Source organism: Cygnus olor, chromosome 16, assembly GCF_009769625.2.
Source record: "Cygnus olor isolate bCygOlo1 chromosome 16, bCygOlo1.pri.v2, whole genome shotgun sequence".
In the NCBI taxonomy this organism is placed as follows: domain Eukaryota; kingdom Metazoa; phylum Chordata; class Aves; order Anseriformes; family Anatidae; genus Cygnus; species Cygnus olor.
This window is the reverse complement of record NC_049184.1, coordinates 15,966,073-15,993,241: the sequence shown is the minus strand read 5'-3', so window position 1 is coordinate 15,993,241 and position 27,169 is coordinate 15,966,073. Positions and strand designations below refer to the sequence as shown.

General features: G+C 52.6%; 2 protein-coding genes across 9 annotated transcripts; one reads left to right on the top strand and one right to left on the bottom strand.

The window, feature by feature from the left end:
- Nucleotides 1-43: 43 nt before the first annotated feature.
- Nucleotides 44-5,501, bottom strand: CD40 (CD40 molecule). Of its 2 annotated transcripts, XM_040576033.1 has the most exons (9): nucleotides 5,274-5,501; nucleotides 3,721-3,802; nucleotides 3,020-3,145; nucleotides 2,774-2,917; nucleotides 2,469-2,568; nucleotides 1,502-1,563; nucleotides 1,263-1,361; nucleotides 828-853; nucleotides 44-558 (listed from the first exon to the last, which is right to left on the bottom strand). In XM_040576033.1, exons 1-9 carry the CDS (start codon nucleotides 5,319-5,321, stop codon nucleotides 406-408), a joined length of 840 nt encoding a protein of 279 aa, XP_040431967.1. In that variant the 5' UTR covers nucleotides 5,322-5,501; the 3' UTR covers nucleotides 44-405. The 2 variants fall into 2 exon arrangements, with proteins under 2 accessions (XP_040431967.1, XP_040431966.1); XM_040576032.1 differs by lacking the exon at nucleotides 5,274-5,501 and having other exon boundaries at nucleotides 3,721-4,682.
- A 1,871-nt stretch (nucleotides 5,502-7,372) lies between these two features.
- Nucleotides 7,373-26,891, top strand: NCOA5 (nuclear receptor coactivator 5). Of its 7 annotated transcripts, none has more exons than XM_040575569.1 (10): nucleotides 7,436-7,570; nucleotides 10,370-10,556; nucleotides 11,115-11,222; nucleotides 15,096-15,162; nucleotides 18,626-19,012; nucleotides 19,259-19,374; nucleotides 19,589-19,715; nucleotides 22,046-22,245; nucleotides 24,133-24,456; nucleotides 24,882-26,891. In XM_040575569.1, the coding sequence occupies exons 2-10, from the start codon at nucleotides 10,394-10,396 to the stop codon at nucleotides 25,529-25,531; spliced, it is 2,142 nt and encodes a 713-aa protein (XP_040431503.1). In that variant the 5' UTR covers nucleotides 7,436-7,570; nucleotides 10,370-10,393; the 3' UTR covers nucleotides 25,532-26,891. The 7 variants fall into 7 exon arrangements, with proteins under 7 accessions (XP_040431508.1, XP_040431510.1, XP_040431503.1 ...); XM_040575571.1 differs by lacking the exon at nucleotides 7,436-7,570 and adding an exon at nucleotides 7,830-8,034; XM_040575572.1 differs by lacking the exon at nucleotides 11,115-11,222.
- Nucleotides 26,892-27,169: the final 278 nt, after the last annotated feature.

Sequence of the window (27,169 nt, the reverse complement as noted above, 5' to 3'; positions counted from 1 at the left end):
GCCCCCCCGCCCCGCAGAAGCCGCGTCGCGGACACGCGTGGGTCCGGGGCTGGCGTTTATTCACCCCGAGCGCGGGCCCGGGGCCGCGGCCCTGCCCCGGCCGCTGCCGCCTGCCCGTCCCGGAGCCCACGGGCCCGGCTCCGGCGGCCGAGCTGGGCGCCGCCCCCCCGAGGCTGCCCGGCAGCGCCGCGGCCCCGCCGTCCTGCACCGGCCGTCGGCCCCCTCCGCCACGGCCCCCCCGGCCGGCGGCTGGGCCGGGCGCCGCTGCGGCCCCCTCCCGGTCGTGCCGCGGCCCCACCGCGTCTGCGGCCGGCCGGAGGCTTCAGCTCCCTCCCCGGCTGGAGAGGGGGCAGAGCAGAGGGCGCTGGCCCCGGGCTGTGCTCCTGTCAGTGGTGCCCTGCGCCCTCACAGCCTCTCCTGCTCCGAGATGCGGCTCTCCTTGCCGTCCTCCTGGGCCACAGGCTGGCCCCCGAGCAGAGTCTCCTGCACAGGGAAGATGTCCTCCCCGTCTTCCTTGGGCTCCTGTCTCTCCATCTCCCGGGGCACCCCGGCCTCGACCTGCACAGGCGCAGAGCAGGGGTCAGGGGCAGGCCGTCGCACCCCGTCTGCAGCCATCCACAGGCTCCTGCCACGCTCCCACCTCCACCAGGGCCTCACCCTGTGCTTGGTGCTGCATCCCTGGGGGGCCCGTCCCTGCGGGGCAGCCATAGGACAGCCCCCACCCTTGCCCAGCCCCTGCTCTGCAGCTCTGCATCTCTGCAGCTCTGCTGCTGGCACATCCCCAGCCGTGCCAGAGGGACCCCAACCTGCTCCAGAGGCTGACTCACCTGCTTCGGCACGCGTCGCCTCAGGTCTGGAGGGAAAGAGGAAGAGAAGGCAGCGGTCAGGGAGTGCTCCCACGCTGCAAGACCTGCGTTGAGCTCTGGGGTCAGAGCCAGGCCGGTGCTGCTGTAGCACGGGTCCTGCAGCTCGCAGTGCCAGCCCGGAGGGGCCGGGTGCCGCGGAGGGGCCCGGCTCTGGCCCTGTCCTCTGGCAGCTGGCCCGGCTCGGGCTGCGGCAGCACAAGTGTGCCTGCGGGCAGGGCACTGCCGGGCTCCAGCAGATGGTGCCCACTGCCGGGCAGCACACGAGGCTCGGGGCAGCCACGCTTTGGTGCCGTCCCCAGAAGGGCTGCCCCAGAATCAGCAGAGCTGCCGACATCCTCCCCACCTTGGCCCAGCCTCTCTGGCCAAGGCTCCAAGGCCCCAGTCCCAGCTCCTCACCTGTGTGGACCAGGCAGTAGATGCAGATGCCCACGAGACAGGTGACGACCGCGGCCGTGATGGGGATCAGCACAGACAGCGAAGAGCGCCTGCCCAACTCTGCCAGGGGAGATGGGATCAGCGGGGTGCCGCCAGCGCTTAGCCACACGGGGCTCCCCCGAGGCCCCCACCTGCTGCCCGCAGCCATGGCAGGAGGTCCCTGCTCCACACAGGTCCAGCCTGCGGCACCAGGCACTTACCACAGATCACATCCGAAGTGTTTGTCCCTTTCTCCTTCAGCGCAAGCCCCTTTTCCTCACAGCTGCAGGCAAGAATGAGACATCACCTCAGCAGGAGCCTGGGTATGCAGAGCCCCCGAGAAGGTGCACGGAAAGCAGCAGGCGGTCAGCCTGCTGGGCTCGGGGGGCGGTGGCTGGGGGCCCACCCGGCACTGGGGCCCATGCTGTGGGATGGGGATGCCAGGCTCCTAGCACGGTCCTGCTCCAGGGTCCTGGACAGGACCAGAGGGAGTGTAGATTTGAGACCTGCACTGACAGAGAGACCCTGGGGCTTGGGCACTTCAGCTGTTGCAGAGCAGCTCAGAGATAGCTTGATGACAGGCTACAAGTGGCTCCATGGGGAGGTAATTTCTGGCCGCAGATATAAGCAAAGTGAAATCCAATGGCTGGCAACTGAAGTGAGACTAATTCAGTCCGGAAGTAAGGCTCACGTTTCTAGCAGGGAGTGCAAGTAACCCTTGAGCAGCTTTCTACAGACGGGCGAGCTGCCAGCCCATAGCAACCTCAAACCCCAGCTCCCCTGCAGGGAGGGCAGGCGCCTCGGCCAGTAGCCACAGCCAAGGAGCGTGCTGGGAGGCAGAGCCTGTGCAGGGCTGGTGGGACCCCATGGCCCCTGTTCCTGGCTCTGCAGTGCAGAAGGCAGCGTGGACACCCCTGAACGGGCTGACGCTCTGTGCACGCACCAAGGGATGGTCACAAGTGCCTGGATACCTGCCTCCAAATGGGCCACGCCACCCCCAGCCTCACTGCGCTCACTGCTCTGCTCCCCTCGCTCCTGCCCTATGCCATCCCCATGCTGCGTCCCTCAGAGACTGTCCCAGCGTTTGGTCCACAGGTCCCCTCCAGAGGCTAGCAGCAGGGGACATGCCAACAGGGACGTGGCACAGCCAGGTATGGGATGGGCATAAGATGTGGTCAGCACTCAGACCTTGTCCAGGGGTAGCATGGCTCGGTTTTGGAAGAGACGTTGGAGAAGGTGCCTTCTGGACAGGGCTCGCAGGGGGACGACGTCCGAGCCACGGCCTTGGCTGGAAAGGAACAGAGGTTGCAGGAAGTTTTGGAACAGAGCAGCCTCTCCCGTGGCGATGCCACCAGGCACAGCAGCAGCGCAGCTCCCCTGAAGCTCTGCTGGGAGCCCCGTGCCAGGGAAGCACCCCGTGCTTGGGAGGACCTGAGGCCGATGCTGGCAGTACGTCGGTCCCCAGGGGGAGGGCGAGAGCTTCTGAGTCTCACCTGCCACGAACCCAAAGCCCTGCTTGCAGGGCTGGTTCTCCACGCAGGTCTGGCAGCTGGTGTCTGAGCAGTGCATGCCGGCCTGGCACTGGCACACCGTGTTGTGCGTTGCGTTTCCGTGCGTCTTCACAATGAGGCCGGTGTCTGGGCAAAGGGGCAAGGTGAGGCACCAGACAGGTGAGCCCGGGCAGACACCAGCCCCTGTGGCACCACATGCTGGGGCCAACGTGAGCACGGAGCACTTACTGTCTTCACAGATGTCATGGGGGGTGCAGTGCCGCTCCTTGGTCCAGCTCTGCTGATAGTGTCCACTCTCACACCGGATGCAGACAGAGTCTTTTGTGGCATTGCATTCAGAGACCAGCTTTTCCCCTGCAAGTGAGGTAGAGGCAAGTAAGTGCTGGTGAGGCAGGGGCAAGGGAGCTTTCCCCCTGCATGCAGCAGCTCTGCCAGCAGGATACAGCAGCGCTGGACGCTGTGGATGCCAGGGCCGCTGTGGCACATTTGTTCAATTGCTGGATGTTGCTCCAGCAGCCAGGGCTGCAGGGGCCAGCCCGGGACTGGGCAGGAGGTGCTGGGGGCTGCAGCAGGAGAGTGGGGCAGGTGTTCACTGCCTCCAGCACGCCAGGGACTGGAAGCCAATCTGGCCATGCCAGCAGGAGTAGCGGTCCCTGCAAGCTGCCTGATCCATGGGATCCTGCGGCTGCAGGAGCTCAGACTGTGCAAGGGAGCCCCTGCAGACTCGGTGAGGTGCGGCGGGTCTCAGGGAACCCACGAGGTCCCCAGCTGCTCCAGCACTAGGTGACAGTGGGAGGTGAGCCTGTTGGCACTGCTGGCGGGGGGGCGGCTCACTTGAAGCAAGCGGGGCTGGCTCTGGCCGTGGCCATGCAGTTGGCTCTGGCATAGCTGGGCCTCAGGGGCCCAGGAAGGGGAAGGCGTCTCCATACCTGGCTGACAGCGGTTGCAGCACTTGCCCTTGTGCTCATACTGCTTATCAGAGCATCTTACGGCGTCACCAGGCCCCCAGCACTGGAAGAGATGAGACTTGTGAAATGACACTACTCCGCCACGCTCCTGCATGGCCACAGCTGCTGGCATGCGTGTTCCAACTCACGTGCTCACCCACGCCCTGAGGTGAGGTCTTCCCTGCACCACGCTTCCCATGCCTGCACTAACCACAGACCACAGCAGAGCCGCCCGCGCTGCCTGGTGCTACCAGTGCTCTCTTTGAAGTGGGATGGCAGCAACTCTGGCAGGGTGGCCCCATGTTTCCCCAGATTTTCTACCAGGCTGCACATCACCTTGGGCCCCTGCCACTGCCCACAGCGCTGCAGCACTGGCCAGGGGGAGCAGCGTCAACTAAGACACCCAACCCAGCGGAGCACGGCCAGCCTGGTGGGGAAGGAAGCAGGGAGCTGTCCTTGTCCTGGGGGCTCGGATCTCAAGCCAGTCCGGGGGTAGGAGGACACCTGTGTCATCGTCCCTCGTGAGGCGCGAGCCCAGCACTGCGCACCTCTGGCAGAGTGGCTGCGCCTGGTGAGTCTGCCAGGCCCGGGGAGAGGGATGGAAGCCCAGCAGGGCCCTGGAGCAAAAAGGCTGCGAGAACTCATAGTGAAGGAGGGCTGGGAGCCAGGCCTGCAGCAGCCCTGTGCACTGCAGACCCCTCGCGGGGTCCTGCGGGCAGCCCTGGCGCCACGGTGCAGCTCTGCCCGAGGAGCAGCGGGACACCGGAGCTCTGGTGTCAGGACGCCTGACGCTGCAGAGGGGAACTGACCCTGCCACCGTGCGTTTGTGACTTCGGGCAGGAAAGGGAACTGAAAGAGGTGCTCATACGCCCGGCCCTGCCTCTGCTCACACCGCCCAGCCCCCCGGGGCCCGTTCCGTGCTCCGAGCCCACGAGACCCCGCGCGCGGGGCCCACGGCCGGGCTGCAGCCCCCAGCCGAGCCAGCGGTGCTCGGCTCTGCCCCAGCCCCTCCGGCAGAGAGCGGAGCTGAGCCGGGGGTATCCGCGGGCGGCGACCTGCCTGCCCTGCCCTGCCCGGCCCTCTCCCCCTCCCCAAATTCACGGCCGCGCTCCAGACACGGGTGATGGGGGTCCCTGGGCAAGGGGAGGCAAGCGGCCGCGGGAAGGCGCGGATAAAGCCGAGCCCTCGCGGGGAATTCCCAGCCGCAGGAATGAGGAACGGCGAAGCTCCGCGCCCGGCAGCCAGGCCCGGGGCGCCCGGCCAGGGTCTCTCCCCCGCAGCCTTCCCGGCACGGGGCTGGGCGATGGCCCCGAGCCCGCTCCCGTCGGGGCCGCAGCGCCGCCGCGGGGCCCGGGCGCGACCCGCGGGGCCGGAGCGGAGCGGAGCGGCCGGACAGAACCGGGCGCTGCCCCCCCGGAGAGCCTCGCCGCCGCCGGGCAGCGCGGGGACCCCGGTGCCGGCCCCGCTGCGGGGCCCGCGGCAGCGACCGGCCCGGCCCGGCCCCGCTCCCCGGCCCCGCGGGACGCCGCACTTACACCCAGCAGCAGCGCGCAGAGCAGCCCCAGCAGCCCGCGCCGCCCCATGGCCCGAGCCGTGCCGATCCGAGCCGAGCCGAGCCGTGCCGCCCCGTGCTGTCCCGTCCCGTCCCGTCCCGTCCCGTGCCGTGCCGCCCCGTCCCGAGCCGAGCCGAGCCGAGCCGAGCCGGGCGGCGGGGCAGCCCGTATTAACGCCTCGGCCCGTTTCCGCCCAGGAAGGGGCCGCAGGGGCCGCCCATCCTGCAGTCACCGGGCACGGGCTCCCGCCGCCGACTCCCCGCGCCCCCGGGGACTTCCCCGGGCCGCGGAGCGTGGGCAGCCCGGGGCCGAGGGCAGCGCCGTGGGGGGGGCGGCCGCGGGGACGGGCCCGGGGGCCCGGCGGAAGCCCCCCGGCACCGCGCTGCGGGCCCGGCCCCGGCCCTACGGGCGCCAGCCCCGCGGTCCCGGGGCAGCCGTGCCCAGCGCCCCGGCTGCGTGGCGGGGCGGGCCGGGGGGAGCTGGGGCAGCTCAGCGCGGGGCACCGCTGGCCGGTGTGGACCACCGGAGCCTGTCCCGCGGGACAGCGGCTCTGCCCCACCACGGCACCCGGCCCCGTGGTGCCTAGCCCTGCCCGGGGTCCCGGCAGAGCGGCTGGGGCTCGGCGTCCCTGCGCGGTGGCTCCAGGCGAGCGTAACGCTGGAGCTGGCGGAGGGAAGCCTGCTCCTTGGCAGCTCCCTGCCAGCCTCGAGTTGCTGCCCGGCCTGCACCTTCCTGGGTGGACGGGGTGCAGGCCACGGGCAGGACTCAGCTGTGGGCCACGGCAATGGAAGTCTTTGTGCTGGCCCCAGTAACTCATTTCTGAGGCAGAAGTTCAAGGTTTCACTTCATTTTCCCAAAGAAATATAGTTCAGAGCTGTGGCCCTGGAGAGCCCCTCACTGTTCCCCCAAACTCTGGCGTCTGTGCGGAGTCCCCAGAAATACGTCAGCCAAAAAGGGGAAGAGGCGGAAGGCCTGCAGGGCCCAGCTGTGCCTCTGGCTGGCTGCGGCCTCCGGCTGCATTTCCCTGGGGTCCCCGGAGCAATCCCCGGGGAAGTTCCAACCTCCTCTGCTCTTGGGAGATTTCCCCGTATCCAGCCTGTGGTGCGTGCCTGGAAGGGGGGGCTTTCAGCGTCCCCCTGCGCCCCGGTCACAGAACGGCACTGCTGCCCTGTCCCCTCCTGCAGCAGTGCCAGCCACCCAGACACGGCCGCGTTGCCCCAGCCCCAGCTGGGAGTCCGTCCAGCGCCGGCTGCGCGTGCAGCGGGACTCAGGCTGCCCCGGTGCCGCCGCTCCCCACGAGCGCTGTTGCCGGTGCCCCGTGAGCCAGCGGTGCCCACTGTGCCGCTGCCCACCCGCAGCCCCTCGGGGCTCCTGCTCCTGCCGCCTGGCGGGGGGCTGTGTGCCGGGGCAGCTGCAGGGGCCGCGTGCTCTGGATTCCCCCCCTGCCGTCATTTCCCAAAACTGATTCGCTTGAGAGCACGAATGGTCCCAGGGGAGCCTTGAGAGCAGAGACAGAGCGGCAACGGCGCAGGAGGGGATTTCTGGGCTCGGGACTCGCCCGGGAAGTCCCCCGCAAGGCCCTGAGCGCTCGGCACGCCAGGACAGGCCTGCGGGCGGCCCCGGCTCAGCGCCCCGGCACCGGTGCCCCGTGCGCCGGCGGGGACACGGCACCGGCCGCCGAGCGGCAGCCCCCGGCCACGGGGCCGGCGGCAGCTCCCGGGGCACCGGGGTCCGGACGCGCCGCGCTCCGGCCCGGCGAGGCCTCGGGGCGGGCGGGCGGCGGCTCCCGGGAGCGCAGGGCCGTGACAGCCGGGCCCTCGCGCGAGGCGCTGCCGCTCGCCCCACGGACCGGCGGGGCGGCTGCGGAGGGCGGGCGGTCGCCGCCGGGAGCCCTCAGCGCGGCGCCGCCCCGCGCCCGGCCCGGGGGGACAGGGACGGCCGGGGACGGCCGGGGACGGCCGGGGACAGCCGGGGACGGGCCCTGCCCGGCCCGGCCCGGCCCGGCCCTGCCGGCGCCCCCCCGCGGCCGCGCTCCGCCGGACTACCAGTCCCAGCGTGCCTCGCGGGGGGGCCGCGGCGCGTGCCGGGAGCCGGGCGAGGCGGGCGGCAGGCATGGCGGCGGGCGGCACGTCGGCGCGCGCCCCGTGCCGTAAAGCGCGAGGCGGCGCCCTTCCGGCCGGTCCCCTCGGCGCGCTTTGCGACGGCGCCGTGCGGCAGCGGCGGTTGGCGCCTTTGTCCTGGCGGGCGGCGGCCTGAGGCGGCGCGGGCCCGGCGCGGCGGTGAGTGCGCGGCCGGGAGGCGGCCCCGCAGCGCCGGGGGGCGCGGGGCGGGCGGGGGCGGCCTCGCGGCGGCGCCCCCCCCACCCCCGCACGGTGCCGGGGCGCGGCGGGGCCGGCTGTGCGGGGCCGCGGGGCCGTTCCCCGGCCGCGGAGCGGCGGCGGCCCGGCACCGTGCGCTCGGGGCGGCGGCGGGGGAGACGGGCCCGGGGCCCGCGCCTCCTCGGGGCCCTCCGGAGCGGGGTGAGGGCGCTCGCCCCGCGCGGCCGGTGCCGAGAGCGGCGCCCCGCAGCCCCGCCCGGCCGGCCGGGAGGCGACGCCCGCCGTTCCCAGCCGCGGTTGCCTTCTGCGGAGCCTTCCCGGGTTGCTTTGTGCCGTGCCCGGGGACCCACTGCGGATCCCTGAGCGAAGGCTCCCTTGTACCGCATAGCCAGCCGCGTCCCGCTTGCGAAGCGGCAGTGCTGTCAGTGAGGAACGCTGTGCTTAAAGCCAGGGTTTTTAAAACAAAGCGACTTTAATTAAGTTCCCCAGGGCTTATTGGCGCGCGAGCTGACGTGAGCCGTCCTGTCGTAGTGACTTGCGAGGCCTGGTGCCCGGTGCCTGCACTGAGGTACGAGCACCTCGCTGCTGCTCGGGGCGTAGGCGGCCTCTTTGGTTGCGTTTGTAGAAGGAGCCTTAGTGGGGAAGTTTTCCCCATTTACCTGGTATCGCAGGCCCACGTCTGGAACAACATCTCTCTCTTCTGGTCTTATAATTGCTAAATGGTTCTTAACTGCGTAATCTACCAAGCGGCAAACGGTCAGGGGCACTAAGTGCTTATGTGGGAAAGCTTTCTGCTAGCTCAGCGTGGGTTAGTGTTTTGGGATTTACCGCTTTGTTTTGGAAGTGACCTGCAAGTGGAGAAACAGTTATTCTTGGTTTTTTGGTATAGAAGGGCCGTGCATCCCCTCCCCACAGGCACCCCCTGCCATTCCCAAGCTCAAGAAAAAGAAAAGAGAATTTGTTCTGGCTTTTTATAATGGGAGCAAAATGTCCCGCCAGTTGTGGTTGCGGCCGTGTTGGCAGCTGCTGGCGTGCGCGCGACGTCCCGAGGCCGTGCAGGTCGGGCGCTGAGCCCCTGCCCTGGGCAGCGCTCTGAGCCGCTGGGCATGGCCCCGACCTCCCAACCCGACCCGGGCGCAGTCGGAGCCAGGTGCCTGCTGCCATGTTTTATAGCTACTTTTCTGCTTTGGGAGAATTTTGAAAACTCCTTTCCCTTCAGCTGAGAACTCAAGCTGTAGTAGTGGAAGTGAAATCTACGACCTCTGTAAAGCAAAATGGGCCAAGACTTGGTACTTCAGGTGGGGAAGGTAAAACTGCATGTGCAGGGGAAACAACTTATAGGAGGACTGAGGCAAATAAGATATAAGAACTGACCTTTTCCTTTGTTCTTGGAGTGTGGTTTGGTTTTTTTTTTTTTTGCTTTCTCCCTGCTCTAGCAGTTCGGTTCATTATTAAAAAAAAAAAAAAAAAAAACTGGACTGGGAGGCATTCTCTGCCTCCCTTCTCAGCAGGGTTTTCTAAAAGTAGACAAATAATACAAGCGTAAAGATAGTTGACCTTAAATCAGTTTTATGCCTCAAATCCTGGAGTAAGCTTACTTCTCATGCCAATTAAGTGTTGTAGAAGTACCTTAGTGAAATCATTTTGCGCTTTTTGGTGTCTGACTTGTTTATTTACATGCTGCTTTTAAATTATAGTGAATGCAGTTTACTGTTAGGGGTGTGTGTTGGCTGTAGGCAGCTCTTGATGGACAGTAGAAGTTTCTGTTGATATATTCAACTTCACCAGCCTTTCTTTATGGGTTTCTTACCTACAGAAAATTCCATCCTGTATTTCTGTGTCGGATGTTTAGGAAGGATGACAACTTTATTCAAATAGTTTTCAACTTTGAAAATTTCAGTGCTTTTCACTTTTTTTGAAGTGTTATGTAATGGTGACTTTTACAAGAGAAAGTGCGAATCCCGGATCAGTTCTGGTTCTGTTTGGGTTGATAGGTTCTGTTTTGGTGTTTTGAGGTTTTTGTTTTGTGCGCTAAAGTTCTTTGGGTGACTTTGTGTAATGAACACTGCTGACTGTTCCTGCAGCAGTGCTGCGTTTATGTTGGGTGGTTAAATTCCAGCTGTGGACCCGCCTTCGGGGGAGTTGGCATCGTGGTGGGGACAAGGATGCGCTGTTCAGTAGCGATGTGAATGAGAAACTGTGCTTTCTGGGCTGCGAAAGCTAAGGTTTCACACGTAGTAAAGAGATCCAAGTGTGGTCACTTAAGCACATTTTAAAATACTTTGCGATGTCTCATTCGAAGCCTATACAGAAATATTTGGATCCTGTTATGCAATGTTGAGATGAGTGTTTCCTTTCTGCTTATTAAAATATTGCATAAATTTCAGCTCTTCTTACCAGTGAACTGAAGAATTAGATATGACAACAACGGGGGTACTGCGAAGCTAAAGTTAAGATGTTTCAGCAGAGTCTGGGTTTTATTGGTATTTTAGTTTGGAGTTAAACCATTAAAACACATCTGCAAAATAGATTAGGCTTACTCCATTCCAGTATTATGGGAAGATCAACCAAAATGCTGCGGTATACGTTTTTGCCAGACTTCCATGTCCCTTGTATTAAGATTTCTCTGGAGCGAAGCTTGCGTCAAACCGACCCAGTTGGCTTCTAGTCTGCAAAGCTGTTAAGTTTAATCTTGTTCCAGTTTAATTTTAATGTCATGGATTGAAATTATATGCGTGGCCATTTCTCTTTTTTGCGAAGAGTTGGATTTGGAACGAAAGCAAAATGGCTCGAGGACGCAAGAGCAATAGCATCAAACAGAGCGACTTCACTAACAGCACCAATCCGCAGGATTTAGAGAGAAGACTTTTTGTCGGCAATTTGCCCACAGACCACATGACTCGTGAAGAAATGGAAGAGATATTTTCAAAATATGGCAAAATCAGGGGTTAGTATTTTATCTTATGCCTTTTTGTGGCTGGGAATTCAGTCAGAAATATACTTTCATGCTTGTCGAATGCTGTTTGATGGTGATGAGAGGAGTGACTTAATGTTTCCCCTAAAAAGTGACCTTTAATGATAATTTTCTCTGCCTGCATTTTCTCTGAACAAGTAATTCCCTCAATGCAGCTGTACCCTAGTGTGTATATATGAGCTATGCTTTATTTTTTGGGGTTGCAGTGTGATGTTATATGAAGCAAATCTGTTCTTTCAAGTGACTTCGTAGCCTCTTAATGAAGTCTTGGTCACTTCGTGGGTTGTTTTTTGGTCACTGCCTTGTCAGAAGGAAGTTGATCTGTTTTGTGGTGTTGTCTAAGAAATGCATTTCAGAGTTCTTCAGCTCTGCATTTCAATCCCAGTAGACCTGGATTTCCCACAAAACTTGCCTAGGTGTTTCTGGGTAGTGCCCTTTGCTTGCTCCATCCGGTGGGGTGACATGGCCTGGGTGCGGGATCGTGCAGTCCCTTACTTGTAACTGGTCTTGCCCTGCTGTTAACTTTTCCAGCCCTCAGCATGTACCATGGCTATGGGTTCGTGCAGTATGACCGTCTAGAAGATGTCCAGGCCGCTCTGGACGGTGAGAAGGGTCGCCTTTATAAAGGGTATAGATTAGGTAAGGAAAACTGATCCCTGCTCTTCTACTGACCTTAGCATGCGTTTTGGTAGAAAGAGTGCTTTTGTTCTAAAGCTCTCTGGAAAATTCGCTGTGTGGAACTTGCCTGGCATTAGTCTAAAGTCACTTTGACCAGGTATGTATTTTCTTCCGAGTTACCTGCCCTAAGTGCCGTGTGGTTCATCTGGAGTGTTTTCTCTTGCTACCTAGGTCTTGCTCTGAACTTATTTTTGTGTTAGTGTTTGAACAGATCTATAACCTTATGTAAGAAACTGTTGAGCACGTAAGCCCTGGGAAGTATTGACTGAAACTTCACGCGCTTAGTTTTAAAAACAGTTGTAAACCAGTACTGGGCTTCATCTTGGCAGGTTCAGAGGAATTGGCCATAGAACTTAGTGTCCCGTTAGATAAGTAAATTTAACTTGGATTGTCTTGCACGTGGGGAAATCAATCTGTAAGTAGCCATAAAAATACAAGGTGCTTTAAAAAGGCCATTTTCATAAAGGTGAAAATAATTCTGCTAAATATGCTGGGAGCAATCTTAAACAGAAATGAATGGTGGGAAGTCTAAGAAAAATCTACTAAGTGCAAGTAAAACGTTACTTCCAAAGCAAGCCTGCGCTAATTTAAAGAAAGACTGCTTGATTTAGGAAGGAGTGAAAGGAGCGGTAAATAGCAAAATGGAGAAGTACCAAATACAAGCCTGAAAGTGGAGATGGTGGCAAATAGGGAGGACAGAAGGCTACAAGGAGAAATTATGGCCAGCATTGTCAGAGTCTAGAAGTTTAAAAAGGAGCAGCTGCATCTGTCTCACATACTAATGTGTAATTATTTGGAAATTATGACTCTAATTGGAGAAGACCCCCTAGTCTTCAGGTAATCTTTCTTCCTTCTTTTTGAAGAGTTGAAAGATGTTGCTTTTCATATAGTTTACATTTCAGTAGCAAGCTTAAAAAAAAAATAAAACCAGCAGCTACCAAAACTAGACCTCTCAAGAAATTAAATCAACATCTGTGAGATTCAGTGCAATGAGGACCTCCCTTGGCTCTTAATGTTGCTTTCCTTGGAAAACTGTGGAGTTTCGGGGGCCCTGGCAGAGTGCTGCAAGCTTACCAACTCGTTGAGCAGAGCGGAGCCCGGCGTCAGCCCTGGCAGCAAATAGATTGCATGCGTGTCCTGCCAAGTGCCAGGTGAAAGAATAATCCCAGTCAAAGTAGATCTTGTCGCACTAACTTACAATACCGCAAGTTTTCTGGATAAAAGCAGCAGTGTTGATGTAGAAGACTTCTGTAAGACGTTTGATTAAGAAACTAGTACAATAAAAGCAGCGTAGTGTTATATGGGTTTAAAATGAACTTCAGTGCAGCATAGATGGAATTGCTCAGCGTTTTGAGTGGTGTTCTGGAAGAATTGGTTCCTGGCCATACAGTGTTTTCATAACAAACTTGCATAGAAAGCACATTGTCATCTTTTTAAAAAGAGGGAATATGATGGGAATGGAGTCACTGATGATCAAGTGACCTGAGCTTCTTCCTGAGCTGGATACAGGCAGAACTGAACGCCCAGCAAAGGCAAATCTGAAGATCTGCGCCTAGCAGGAGTGCTCTTGTCATCCTTAGCTGTACAAAACAGATTTGTAGGTAGGGAGGTTTTAGTATCTGTGGGATTTTGCTGCTGGAGTGCTGTGTTCAGTTCTGGTATGGCCAGTTCAGAAAGGATAGTGCTAAATCGGAAAAGCCCCAGGAAAAATCCTAAGGGTTAAAGAGTTGAAGAGCAAGCCCTAGAAAAAGGCTCATTGAGTGAGTTGTAATCTGGTGGGTATAGGTATGACAAGGCCATAAATGGAAATAGTTTTCTTTAACAGCAAAGTAATTTATACTTGGAATAATTCATTGGAGCTTTGGTGGTTTCTGTGCTCTGGAGACTTTTAGATGGGAATTGGATGTTTTGCCAAAAGATGAGCTCTAGTTCAATTCTGCTGCTTGACTTGAGATGGGAATGCAATTCAAGAAACTCTTGCCACCTGTGTTTATTCTGAAGGCTGCACTGTAAGGTTGCAGTGTCCCTGTCATCTCAAAGTCCTACAAGACAGAAGATTTTCATTTTCACAGAAGTTGTTTTGTCAATGTTCAAGCAATCTGTAAATGCTGCTGGCATTAAATAAAATGTTATTAAATCATTTTGTGCAAGAGAAGGATCCCTGTCAAAGGTGTCTTTGTCTCCTAGTAAAATATTTGTTCAGGTTTAAATGCTTCTTTTTAATTTGAAAGAAATGTATGGTATTGAGTGCAAAAATCACAATATAGGTTCCTGCAATGGCATCTTAAAGCAAAAATAAAAATCTTAAACCCAAAAAGCAGATAGTGTCTTGCTTAAAGATAACATTTGAATTGAAAAATGTTCTTAGCTAAAGAATAAATGCAAGGAAAACAGTTACTTCAGTTATGCAGTGTAAGTATTGAATATACTGGCTAATAAGAGGGTAAAAGGCCTTGGGAGAGTTTAGTCTTGCGTTATACTAGTACATCCACAAATGCTTAAAAGTTTTCTTTATCTTTAATGAGTAAAGCTGTGTAGGGAACACATGTCCATCAAATCTAGTTTGTGATAGGAGACACTGCAACTGTATTTGATTCTGGAGAGACTGCTTTCTCGCCCTGTGAATGCCGTTACCCTGCATTCATACGTCATGGTCAGATCGCACTTGCCCCTCTCCCTGTATGAAGAGAACGTGATACTTCTTGACTGACAGCAGGGGCAAGAATTAGAGCTAAACTCTTAACTCTGATTTTACTTTTGAATGTAATGAAGGATAGTTTGGGAAGTTATAGAAGGTATAGAAGTCAGCCTAAAGAACATTTTATGGCATGCTTAACTACTTTTAAAGCTCCTGCAAGTGACCAATATAAATAACTAACAAACTTTAATTGCTGATAGATCCTCAGGGAGCAGATAGGACCTAGGTTTGTTTTTTTTTCATTTTCCTTAAAAGGTTTTCAGAGTAAAACACCTGAAATCATTTCTGTTTGTTCTTGCCCCCCTCTAGTACATTATTTCATCTTCAATCAGCTGTTACAGAAGGCTTTGTTTGTTCCCAGTAGAACAGTATTGGTCCCCACCAGTTTGGGGCAACTTCACGTTTTCTGGTTGAGGACAAGACTCTCTCTTCAGTTCTCTTCTTTGTATTTCACCTCATAGTGTTTTTCATGGAGATACTCAGAAGCCACCCAATTTTCAAATTTCTGATCTATTGCATCTCTTTGCATCTCAACACAGTGGTGTTCTGAGTGCACCATGTTGACTGCACAAGGAGCTTGTGCCTCAGGCTCCCTGGATCCCGTTTCCTCAGTGGTGGAGGCTGTACAGTTTAATGCTGCAGCGGTCCCTCGGAAGGCAATTGCATGTGCCGTTTGAGAACCCTTGAATTATTGTCACCAAGGGTAGCTGCATGCTCCATTGAACAAGACTGGCTGTGAATTTAAGGCTGTTGGCCAACAACTTCCTTTCTCAGAGGTTTTCAGGCTCTGCTTTTTCTCCTAGAGTCCATGAGTTGCATTCTGCTCGCTCATAGACTGCAGAAGAAAGAGGTTCTTATGGAGTGAAGAGTCTGGATGTAGGCCTGAAATAAAGTGTTAAAACTTCACCCGAGCTGTCCACCCTATTTTGAAGTCAGAGAAATCCATGAAAACCTCATTGCATTGTACTATCTAAACTTAATAAAAAAAATTGTCAAAGTGACAATGGCTCTCTGCTGAATGTATTTTCTTGCACCATCTGGTTGTTGTTGAGCTTAAGTTGCTTTCATTTGAATTGTGCTGATGATCTTTTTTTTGTTCCATAGCATTGAACAGATGGGTTGATTATTCTTTACAGATATTAATAAAGCAGCGGAAAGAAGAAATATGAATAAGGCTTCATCAAGGTCCAGTCCGGCACGAAGGTAAAGTACCTGGAAGCAGTGAGTTATACTAGGAAGGGCAGGCTTTTAGGGCATGAGCCCAGCTGCCTGTGCTAAATGTCTGTCTCTCTTCCCTACTGCCACCTCCCCAGTCAAACGGAGATACTCAAGTGAGACAATCGGGATGCAACTGCTCCACGTGTAAGAGCCCTTCTGGCGCTGACACCTCAGGAGGCACGAGGGAAGCCTCGTGCTTGCTGCTGTTACTACAACTAAGTGTTACGTTTTGTGGCGCAAGTTGTAAGAGGCCTGTGAGGAAGAATCAGCTTGGTGTTTGTTCCCGACTCAAGTATCAGAGAAGCCAAGGCGTGTAGAGATATTGCCAAGGGGCTGTAGTGTTCTCAGTGCAGACGACTTCACGATCTTGCCTCTTCTGATGTCAAAAACTTGCAGTCCTGAAATGAAGCTGGAAAAGTGCACACTAGCAAAGCACAAGGCAGCGTGTATCTGTATTGCATTGCCCCATCTGCATGTGTACGTGCATTTTCAGTACGTGGAGCAAGTCTGCTCTGCAGTTACACACAGTGGTGTGTGTCTGCCTGCTTCTCCGGGCTCCCCACCCCTTGGTAAGTGCAGCGGGTGCAGCTCCTGCACGCCCTCTGCATGTGAAGTCGCAAGTGAGTGGAGAAGACACGAGTTGTCCTGCCACAAGAAGACGACTGCCATTTCCTTTCAGTGGTATCGCTGGGGAGCGCACCAAGACGTGCTGTGGTTACCATGTGCTGTAAGGCCTGCGTTTTCTGCACTTACACTGTAAAGCTCTGCACACAAAGCAGTGTGACGTGTTGGACTTGAAAGTAATCAAGCTCTCACGTGACTGGTGTGCTCTATTAATTTGACCTGTTAAATTATCAAAAAATGGGAAAAAAGTGCAACTTGCAAGACATCTACTGCCAAAATACAGAGAATGAGTATCTGCAATCCTTGGTACTCTGTATATACTGCATTTATCCTGCACAAGGCCAAATGCATTTGCAGAGAGCAGTGCATAGGCAGCAGGCCCAGGAAATGCTTCAGGCACATGTCTGGGGGTTCATGTCACGGATGCAGCAAGGCTTGGGCCTGGGCAGTGCCAGGCGTGCTTGGTGCTGGCATGGGGACCCCAAGAGTGCTGCGCACACGTGAGCAGCAGGCACTGATGCCACGCCTTTGGCCTCGGTGGCGCTGCAGGTGTACGATGCTGAAGGCGCTGGGTAGCGCTGCAGGTACGAGAAGCAGACACCGGTGCCACGAACCTTGGGCCTCAGACCGCATTGCAAGGGACGTGTGGCAGGCACCAATGCCGTGGGCATTGGGATCTGTGATCCTGCATGCTCACAAGAGCCTGTGCCCCTAAGGAGCACTGGAGGCACGCGAGCCCTGGGACCGGACCACCACCACAGCTGCTGAAGGCGTAGGTGCACTGCCACAGGCACAGGACTCAGCTGGCACTGTGGACACCGTGGCCATCCCATGTGGCTGGCACCAGGTCCCAAGCAGCAGCACAGGCAGCAATGAGGCTGTGGGTGCCGAGTGGTGGGCAAGGCAGCGGATGCTGGGCTCCGGACCGTGCTGGAGGTGCGTGAACAGCAGCTGCCGATGCCAGGGTGTGGAGTCCTAAGCCCTGCTGCGGGCCCAGGAAGCAGCGCTGAGTCCCAAGCAGATGCAGGCAGCGGTGCTGGCACTGCAGGAGTCGGACCACAGACCACAGAGGTGGAGGGACAGAGGCAGGAGGCTGCTGTGCCCTCATGCTGCTGCCTGGGCGGGCAGTCACGCAGGTGCGAGAGCAGAGGAGGCCTGGTGCCACGTCTGTAGTTGTGTTGCACTTGTGCGTTGTTCTTTCTGGATCAATTTGTCTCTACAGATAATGTGGCCTGTTCTGGTCACCCCCACCCCAGCTGGAATAAATGTCATATTGCAAAACAATTACTCTGCATCTGGCTGTTTTGCTGTATAGTCTCACAGCTACAGAAAGGTCAGGTACTCAATATTCATCATAGCAAACGAGGAGTTTCCCCTGAGCTTCTGCTATCATTCACTGCAGGCTGGGGGGAGGAAGGGGTAGGGGAAGACAATGTGCATCTCTCCTGGGCTGTGGTTCTGTACAGGTCACAAACATCAAGCTGATCTGTGTGCCCAAGAGACTGAGGGAGTATACAGTTGTGTGTGAGCACAGTGCTTCTGTAACAAGAGAAGGCTATATATAATCTTGGTGGCACCACTGTAGGTTGTCCCAAGATCTGTTTTCTGTCTGGAATAGAGAATGCCAGCGATCCTGTTTCCCCCAGAACAGCTGGGTGTCCAAGGCACCAAAGTCCATGCATGGGCTCTGCTTCTCAGTGCTGTCTGTTCTACCTCTTAGTGAAACTTGGGTGCATCTGGCTTGTTGCTCCTGCTGTTCTCTCCAAGTGACTACAAAGTGAACGCACTGTAGTGGAAACGGAATTAAATTGTGCTTATCTTTCATAAGCTAGATTAGTCTGATAGAAAACTTTTTATTTACAAAACTTGACAGAGGTGAAAAGATACAAAGAAATATTTTCTTATAGTTGCCAGTATCATGGGGAAAGAACATTCCAAGCATATGAAGCTCAGTAGTTTCCTTGCAAGATTTTTCTGGTTTGGCTTAGACTACAGTGAAAGTTATGTTTTCTTTGGAAAACAAAATATGACCTGGAAAAAGCTACTGTTTTGGAAAAGATGAAGACTGGAACGTTGCTCTCTTGACTCTGAAGACAGCGTGGTACAAAGTCTGAATGAGATGGATCATTCAGATGTGACAGAATCCTGTTCCTGCTGATGGTGCAGTGCTGGTTGGGTTTGGTACCCTTTTAATGTGGGGCCTCATAAACGTAAGACTGACTTTCTACAGGAGCTGTCCCTTCACTGTCAGGACACGACGGTAGCTTTCTGCTAACAGCACAAAACCAACCACAACATGGAGCCTACTGTGTCTCTGGTCTCAACAAGCTCTTTTTTAATCATATGCCAGTAGCATCCTATTTCAGGTATTCTGTCATCGACTTGTGAATTTAATAGATCCCTTGAATGCTCCTAGCTATCCCATATTTGTGGGTATTAGGCTACAGCACCTTGAATTCTCTCGAGGAATTTGCAAGTTAACGTTTGATTGATGATCCGTGGCTGACATCAGAGGTCAGAGGCCTTGAAATGATGGTTTCTGAGGTGCCTGTTCGCTCCTCCCACAGGTGCCCTACAGTTTTAGTGATGCTCCAGTAAGGAGCTTTCTGTGACTCTTTTGGCTACAATAAACATTGTAACTAAGAAGATTCTCCAAATATGTTTGTTTTGGCAAATACATTTTGGGGCAATTCTTGTTATGGGGTAGGAGGGAGGCTTCAGCTGCTGAGAGAAGGGTCGCTTTGGCACTTCAGGTAAGAGATCTGGGGGTAACCACACTTGTGTTGTTAGCAGTCTAATGGAATTTCCCTCGTGTTTTCTTCAGAGAGCCATATGCCTACGGGGATGGCCGAGATACCAGACGCGATCGCTCCCCTCTTCGGGGGAGCCCACGGAGAGATCCCAGAGATGGCAGGGATGGTAGAAATGGACGAGATTCCAGAGATGCTCGAGACATTCGAGCTAGAGACATGCGTGATGCTAGAGACCACAGGGACCCACGGGACCTGCGAGACCTTCGAGACCCCCGGGATATCAGGGATCCAAGAGACTTACGGGACCCTCGTGATGTTAGAGACTTTCGTGACCCACGGGAGCCGCTGTATGATCGATACAGGGACCCACGGGATATGAGGAATCCACGAGACATGAGAGACCCACGTGATGCGAGGGATCCGCGGGATATGAGAGACCCTCGGGACCCTCTGTACAGGTAACTTTCACAGGGCTCTATTTGATGACATGATTTTATGGCATTCTTGCCTCTGTGGTTATATGGGTTTGAGTGGCGCCAGTTGTCCTCTAGCTGAGGACAGTTGGGTGCCTGCTTTGGGTCTTGAGGGGAACAGTTGGGTTCTTCAGTAATTAAACTCGAGGAAGGTCTGTATGTGATGCACTGGCAAAAGTTATTGTCTGAGATGTTGGAGCATGGGAACTGTTGCTTCTGTAAATGTTGCAGACGAGATGAAACTTACGACCGTTATCTTCGCCTTGAAGACTACTATCGGCGGAAGGATGACTCTTATTATGACCGTTACAAAGAGCATTTTGATAGAGCACCGGTGAATTCAGAAGGTTAGTGCCTTTGAGACCAATGTTTAATGGGCAGATCCACATCCTCTCTCTGGGAGGACGTAGATGTCTGTGGTGCTGATGGACAGGCACATCCCCAGTGCGTTGCCTTCTGTGACACTGGATGGTTTGGAGACAGCCCAGCCATACGCACCTCTTTGTTCCAAGCAGATCCAAAGAGCATTATTTGTTCTGTCTTTCTGTGGCTTGGTTTCAGACCGTCTCAAGCGTGAAGAGCGACGACGAGAGGAGCTTTACCGTCAGTACTACGAGGAAATCAAGAGACGTTTTGATGCAGAGAGACCTGTGGATTGTTCTGTGATAGTGGTGAATAAACAGACAAAGTAAGAAAGTAGTTATGACCACTGTTTGCTACTGTGTGGAATAAGAAAATGGAGTTAAGCTTAGTCCTGCCTTGGGGCTATTTGTCTTACAGATTCCCTTGAGAGTGGCTTTAGAGCCCTCAGAAAGCCTATGTGGCTATTCTGGAAATACTGACTGGTTCATGAGATGTAGAAATACTGTTGTATCTTAGGCTTTACTTGTATTCCGTTGTCAGCTATCAACACACCTTGTCCTGAACTTTATCTACATGCTCTTCATGTCAGCCTGCTGTCATGACAGTTTATAGTGGCCTATACTTGTTATTTTTGGGTTGAATAATACGGAACTTATTAACGCGTGCTAATCAGCAGATAGCACAGGGACGTTGTCGATGCCGAGTCATGGGGGCGTCCCTTTCAGAGCTCATGTCAGATTGAAAGGAGCTGAAATTTGTCCACTTCAGCTCCTTTCAGTCAGCAGTTATCTGACTTAGATTACTAAGTCAGATACCATTCAATACAATGTGCAAGAAATATAAAATCACTGCTGAAAGTAGTCGTGAACGGTATCAAAAGCATGTGTAACAAGGAAAATCTCACGTGGCAGTCTGAACGTTTACTGAGGTGTCCCCACTCAGTGTGCCTTTTTATTGCGGGAAATGTGAGGTCATTTATCTGGAAGCAAAAACGCAGGCCATGACTGTAGAAACATGCACTTCCTTTTGGAATGTAGGGACTGAAAACAACTGTAGGAGTCAAATGGATTTCTATCAAAAATGCTGGTATGTCTATGGTTTGGAGAACAGGCAGTGCCTCTGTGTTGGGAACAGGGAGGTATGCCTATGCGTGCTGTAAGGGGAGCAGTGCTGTAATGAAGGCACCAGTCTGATGTCTATACCTCTACAAATATATATATTGAAGAATAGAAAAGATGTAGATGACCACAGATCTGGTTTGGGGTCTGAGGAAAATGTTTGTCAAGGGGAAATTTAAAGCTCTCTTTAATTCTTCTGAAGAAAAAAAAATGAAGAGTTGCATTTATTTAACTTTGCTATACCTGTGAGGCAGAAAGAGAGCTGCTGCTTGCCTGATCTGGTGACAGGAGGCAGAGCAGGAAATCAGTGTTGGAAACAAGGGAAATGGGGAAACTAGAAATACCTTTTTGAGGTTTACTTTTAAAGGGGCTGATTACCTATTGGAACAAATCTCCAAAGGGAATTTTAGATTCTTTATCCCTTGGTGACTAGAAGTCTTTGGGAGATACAGAGCACAAATTATTGTACCTGACACAGAGAATTTTGTGCTGTGTTTTGTGCAGAAGGGTCATCTTAGGTTCCTAAGGATCTTTTTGGTGTGTAACAGCCACAAACCTTAAGAGCCTGGAGCATGTGGTAAATCTTGGATGTTGAAATATTCTTGTCACCTACTATAGGCCTATTAAAAGATGATTCATGAATGACTTAGATATATGATCAGTGTAACTTAGAAAACCTTAAAAAGGCATTTGGGGGCAGAGGAACAGTTTTAGTCACCTTTGCAGTGTTCACCTCCACAGGTGATAACCTGAACCTCCTTCACAAGCTGCAAGTGCGCATAGACTAGATTTCTCAGAATACATATGCAGCCAGTATTGCAGTTTTGGTCCTGAGTATTGTAAGCTTAATAAAAGATTTGGAAACTTTAAGCTCAACCATATAAGCTATTGTTTGTGGGAAGTCTGCAGGGCAGTGGATACAGGAAAAGTGGATTCATAGATGCTGTGTTAATATTGGGTTAGAACAGATCACAGCTAATAGAAGAAAAGAGCAAGAGAAAATGTGTTTGGAACTCAAGGGAATATATGGATAGTTAATTCTCTGAAAATTAATCTTCAGGTTCAAACGTTGACCTGTGCTACAGTGACTTAGGGTAAAGTGCACTTGAACAGTTAAGACACTGAACATGGCACGAGTAACTAACTGTCTTCTGGAGGTTAGCTGCTCTGCTGCGTGCTTGTTAGATCTCTTCAGGAATAAATTGCCTCATTTAATGAGAGTTCAATTTAAATGCATTTATATGTAAGCAGTTTTATGATAGTATAAATCCTTTTGCAGACACTTTCTCAGCTAAGCTGAGGCTTGATTTATAGTCTGTCTCAGTTAAACTGAAATGACTGATTTAGTTCAAAATAAGGGTGGGATCTAGGCTTTCACATTACAATATTGAGATTGCTTTAATACTGTCCTGCTAAACATTATGAAGTTAGGTAAGCCATCAGGAAATTGAATCTGAAATGGAGAGGGTGAATGTGCTAGAGTTTGTTTCTGTATGTGACTGACTTGTAAAACTCTGCTGGCTTTGCTTTGTGTTAGGGAGTACGCGGAGTCAGTGGGGCGGAAGGTGCGGGATCTGGGCATGGTAGTGGACCTGATCTTCCTCAACACAGAGATGTCACTGACGCAAGCCCTGGACGATGTGAGCAGAGGAGGGTCTCCTTTTGCCATTGTCATCACCCAGCAGCATCAAGTTCACCGTTCTTGCACTGTTAACATCATGTTTGGCACCCCACAAGGTACTGAGGTCTTAGTAGGCTGTGTAGCTATGTGGTCACTCTGAACTGCACGAAGAACTGCTCTAAAACATTTTTTCTTGAGCAGTTCCACACAAGATGATGTTCATCCATGCTATGTCATAAGGAGTTACTAACAGCTTGATGGCAAGTGATACCTGTGACTACCATTATTTACAAATTTCTATAATAACTTATTTGTCCCTTGCCAAAAGGACTATCTTATTTCTGGCAGGAGAGAATCTCTGCTGCGTTTTAGGGAAAGTCATGAACTCCAGCTCTAGAAAAGACACTGCTGCCTTGATAGGTTTCTGAGTAATACCAGTGCAGCCTCAGTTTACCACTTAACCGTTTTCCCAAAGAGAAAGTGTTTAGAGTGTGAGAAATCACAAGACAGCTTTCATAAGCAGATGAGACTTAAGGAAAACACAACAGGGATAGCTTACTCTGTCAAGGTAAAGATCTGACTGTGAAACTGGAGGGAGTTATAAAAAGATACAACTATGAAGTGATTGAGTGTACACGCCCCATTTTTTTACCACTATTTATGCTTGTCACATAATTTTCTGTCTCAGGGTATGACTTGGTTGTTGTGAGCATGCAGCTGGGCATTTGTATTAACGAACATCTTGTCAGAAGGTGATTTTGGACAGTCGGGCTTTTGCTATGATCATAAGCCTGCTCATGTGCTGGTTACAGAAGTGGGTTTTGGACCGCAGTTGAGCTTTCAACAGTTATTTCTCCCTTGTTATGTTCTCAAGTAACGTTTTGTCAGGTTCATCTGAGAGGGTAAACATCTGAATGCACATTCACCATTTGTTGTTGCTTACTGACTGAAGAAGCCTGGTTTCTTTTAACATCTGATCCAGGTGTGGGGAGGTTTTGTCATTTTCTGCAGAAATACATCTCAAGCACACTTTCAGTGGCCTTTTAACTCTTAACTCCTGTGGTTTAATACCTGTCCCACTGCCAAAGCTTCTCCTCTTCTTCACTGGCTTTAGCTGTGTATCAGATCCATTAACTCATTCACAGCTCTTTCTAGATATTAAATATTTTGTACTTGAACTGCATATGGTCACCTTTCCATTCCTGTTAGTTTTAGGGAACTCTTTCACAACTTGTGCAAAGCATAACGTGAAAGTGAACCCCAGAGCTTTAGGCATTTTTGTGGAAGATAAAGGACTTCTCTTTTAATCTCTCTGCTTAAATCTGTCTTCAGGGGAACATTTATGTGTGTGCTTTGTGAAGTGGAAATAATGACCTCAAAAACTTTAAAAGGCAACTGCAAATAAAAGAATTGAAACTGATCATTATTCGATGTGTTATGGAAGAACTTTATTGCTGTTTACTGTCCCAGAGTTGAAAACAGAAGTAGCAGTGTGAAATTCAGCCAATTCTTCTTTCCTCCCTATCTCCTGCATATACTCACACTACATTAAGATGTTGACAGTACAAAACCAAAAACCATTCTCATCAGTGTCCTGCTCTGGGAACGTCTATCAGCCTAGAGAGTGCAATTTTGGGGCCTGTCGAAGGGTTCAGCAGTAGAACAGCTGGAACTGTCTCCTCTCAGAGCATGGAGAAGTTGTGTGAAAGGCAGAGGGACCCGCTTTCTCTTTATTTGGATGAGAGGCCAGAAAGACTGGTGTGGTACCTTCTCAGAGCCCTCAGCTGTGGAAAGAAGGGTTGGCCTCGCTGGGTGATAGCCTTGAACCTTCTTTTGGCTTAAGAAATTGAACTCTTGCTGTGTGCCTAGAGAGCTTTCCAGGTCTATGCTTGCAGTTCCTAAGAGATGCCTGCCTGCTGAATGAGATATGCTGCTGTGAGTGAGACAAGGTACCTCCTTTTAATGCCTTTGGTTTACTTAAAGTGTTTCTTTTCCTTGTGCAGAACACCGCAACATGCCACAAGCTGATGCCATGGTGCTGGTGGCAAGGAATTACGAGCGCTACAAAACAGAGTCACGGGAGAAGGAGCGTGAAGAAATTGCCCGGCAGGCTGCCAAGATGGCAGATGAGGCTGTTCTGCAAGAGCGAGAGCGCCCACCCCCTGTGGAGGAGGGGGCCAGAGGGGGTCACCCTCCAGGGATTCAGACTCTCTTGAACCTTCTGGCAGACAATCGCTATCTGACTGCTGAGGAGACTGATAAAGTAATCAATTACTTGAGAGACCGGAAAGAAAGGTTACTTAGGGGAAGCACTGATTCTCTGCAGGGTAAGTTTTTTCAACCCTCGACAACACTATTAATTGTATGGTTAGTGGGTTCTCTGGGCTGGGACAGGACAACAATACTGGCATTACAGAGGGGTCCTAGTGTAGTCACATTTTCACACAGTGATGTATTTTACGGAGATGGACATGTATTCAGGAGTCCTGAGACTATTCTGATATTTCATGTGACAGAACTTTTATATTGAATTCTCTCAGGGAAACCACAACGCTGCCGTAACTGATTGGCTGCTACACAAAGGGCAACGATTTTGTTGAGTGGTTTGGGTCCCCCAGAGCTATGCAGCCCTCATGTTTAGAGGGGTGGGTATTCACTGAGACTTGTGTCTTTGGTAGCTATCTCACTAGCTTCCTTTAGGTGCCCCTTCAAGGGCATTTGGAAAGCTTTAACTCTTTCTTTTGTTTCCCAGCACCTATGTCAAGACAGTCTCTGGGAGCACCTTCAGCATCATCTCTGGGCAGTCAGTCCAGCCTTCCAAGCGCTCAGGCTCATCAGGGTTCACAGCCTCTGGTCTCTGCTCCTTCTGTTCCAGTGTCCTCTGCTAATCCTCAGCAGGAGCTTCAGGCAAAAATCCTCAGTCTCTTCAACAGTGGGGCAGCAGCAGCTGCTGTAGCAAACAGCAGTTCTGCAACCTCTGCGGGCACATCGGGTGGCACGCCGAGTCAGAACTTCGCTAGCATGGCCAGCGGTCAGGCCCGATCAGCACAGATGAGTGCTGGAAATTTAAACCAGGCTCAGCAGAGATTGCAGACTCCAAGCGCACAGCTTCCTGCTCTCCAAGGCCCTTCAAGAAATGCAGGTCCAAGACCTGGAGCTCCTCCGCCAGCTCAGGCACTCTATGGCCAGCACCAGAATCGCCTCCCTGCCCCTGGCAGCGTACCTGCTCAAAGGCCAGTGTCATCTGGTATCAACTTTGACAACCCTAGTGTACAGAAAGCCTTGGACACCCTTATCCAGAGTGGTCCTGCACTCTCCCACCTAGTGAGCCAAACAGTGGCTCAGGGGCGAGCAGGGTCCTCTGCCCAGCAACCCATGGGTTCCTACCAGCGACACTATTAAAGCTGAGCTGTCAAGCCCTTTCCCCTTCCCTTTGCCATTCCATACTTATAGCTGTTTAAAAAGTCTCCTGTTCTTGACATGGGACAAATGCCCCTGGATATGCATGTCCTCTCCGCTTTGGTGAGAGTGTACTCCCAGTGGCATTGCTGCTGAGTATTGCTAGTGCTGCCCTTCCTCACTTTGGTCTGGATAGCAGTGTTCGGAGAAGTATATTTTATTTTCTCAGTGGCAGAATATGCTGAGAGCCACTGTGGGTAATTGATTGTTCTGTCTAAGCACAGAAGCTGCTGCAATGACGGTCCTTCTGCTTTTTTCTCACTCCCATTAGCTGGCGCATCTTCACCACGCAGTGCAGTCTGGTCTCACCAAATGGTCTTAGCACAGTTTTGGGTCAGTGGTTTTGAGAAAATGAGATGGGACTGAACAGAGTGGTACCCTGACGGGGCCCTCTGGGGATGCATCTTTTTGGAAGGGGCACTATTTTTCTTTGGATTTCTTTTTTCAGTTTTTTTTTTTTTCAATGCCATATAAACCAGTCTGAGAGAGAAAATACAGTGGTAGCACTAGCAGCTGTAGCACGTGCCTGACCATAACTCCATAAGCCACGACAGTACCGTTCAGTGCTTCTGTAGCTGGGCTGTCCTGTCCTGGCGGAGTGAGGCTGACAAGTGCTCCTCACCTCACCCAGCATATGGAAAATGGCAGTTTTGGTCCAAGCACAGTGGTGGATCGGAAACACAAGAGCGTCTGGGTGAGGCAGAGATTTCAAGTGGTCAGTTGATTTTCCTACACCCAAGCCAAGTCGTCAATTTTAAGTTCAATATATTAAATTTGGTATATAAATTTCCTTTTCTTACAATCTTGCTTCGGCACAGTTGGTTACTGTAGCCCAACAGCTCAGGCACACTGATGTGCTGCCGGACCTGTCTTGCAAATACCTGCAGCCAGTTATCAGGTGGTGAATGTGTGCTCTCAGAAACTTCATCTGTTAGTTGGTGTTTTGTCCATCTAATGTGGAGAGGCAGTGCCAACATGCAATACTATAATTTTATACATTTTTCAACACTTTGGTAGCTGCAGTGGACAGTTGAGTGGAAAATCGGGCAGTGATATTTCGCCGTGTTTTTAACCAGTAACATAATTTGATACCAGAATACAAAACTTCTCTATTTTGTCCTCCCTTGCACAGTCTTTGTGGAGTCTGTAGGCTTCCTGCAGAACCGAAAGATAATAAGAAAGCAACGTTTTGGAGCAGAGGATTTTTTTTTTTGTCCTAGGTGGTTTGTGTTGTAGCATTTTTTTTTCTTTCTGTGCTGTTAACAAAAGGACATTACTTTTTAATAAAAAGACAGGAAAAACATTTTGTTGCATTTTTGATGCCTAACAGCTTGATTACTGCTGGAATACATTATTCCACTGCGTTTGCCATTACCCTCTTCTTCCAGGTAAGCTGCTTCAGATGCTGTCCAGCACTGGATGCAAAGTGGAAAGTGAACAAACCTTACCGTGCCTTTCTGTGAGAATACTGTGGTCTGTCTCAGTTTATAATACTTTGGTACTTACTGTCACTCACTGGACGTGGACACTGTGGAACAGATCAGCCCGTGTGCTTGTTCAGGGACCAGCTCTTTGGGGCTC

What these genes read in the sequence shown, in the direction of transcription:
- CD40 (XM_040576032.1), bottom strand. Translation starts at nt 3,871, where the DNA reads ATGCCAGCAGCTGTGGCCATGCAGGAGCGTGGCGGAGTAGTGTCATTT. An exon ending in CCATGACATCTGTGAAGACA is followed by an intron (nt 2,918 to 3,019) that starts GTAAGTGCTCCG and finishes CCCTTTGCCCAG; the next exon opens with ACACCGGCCTCATTGTGAAG. An exon ending in GGCGACGCGTGCCGAAGCAG is followed by an intron (nt 559 to 827) that starts GTGAGTCAGCCT and finishes GCGCCTGTGCAG; the next exon opens with GTCGAGGCCGGGGTGCCCCG.
- NCOA5 (XM_040575569.1), top strand. Translation starts at nt 10,394, where the DNA reads ATGGCTCGAGGACGCAAGAGCAATAGCATCAAACAGAGCGACTTCACT. An exon ending in TTATAAAGGGTATAGATTAG is followed by an intron (nt 11,223 to 15,095) that starts GTAAGGAAAACT and finishes TATTCTTTACAG; the next exon opens with ATATTAATAAAGCAGCGGAA. An exon ending in CCTCGGGACCCTCTGTACAG is followed by an intron (nt 19,013 to 19,258) that starts GTAACTTTCACA and finishes TAAATGTTGCAG; the next exon opens with ACGAGATGAAACTTACGACC.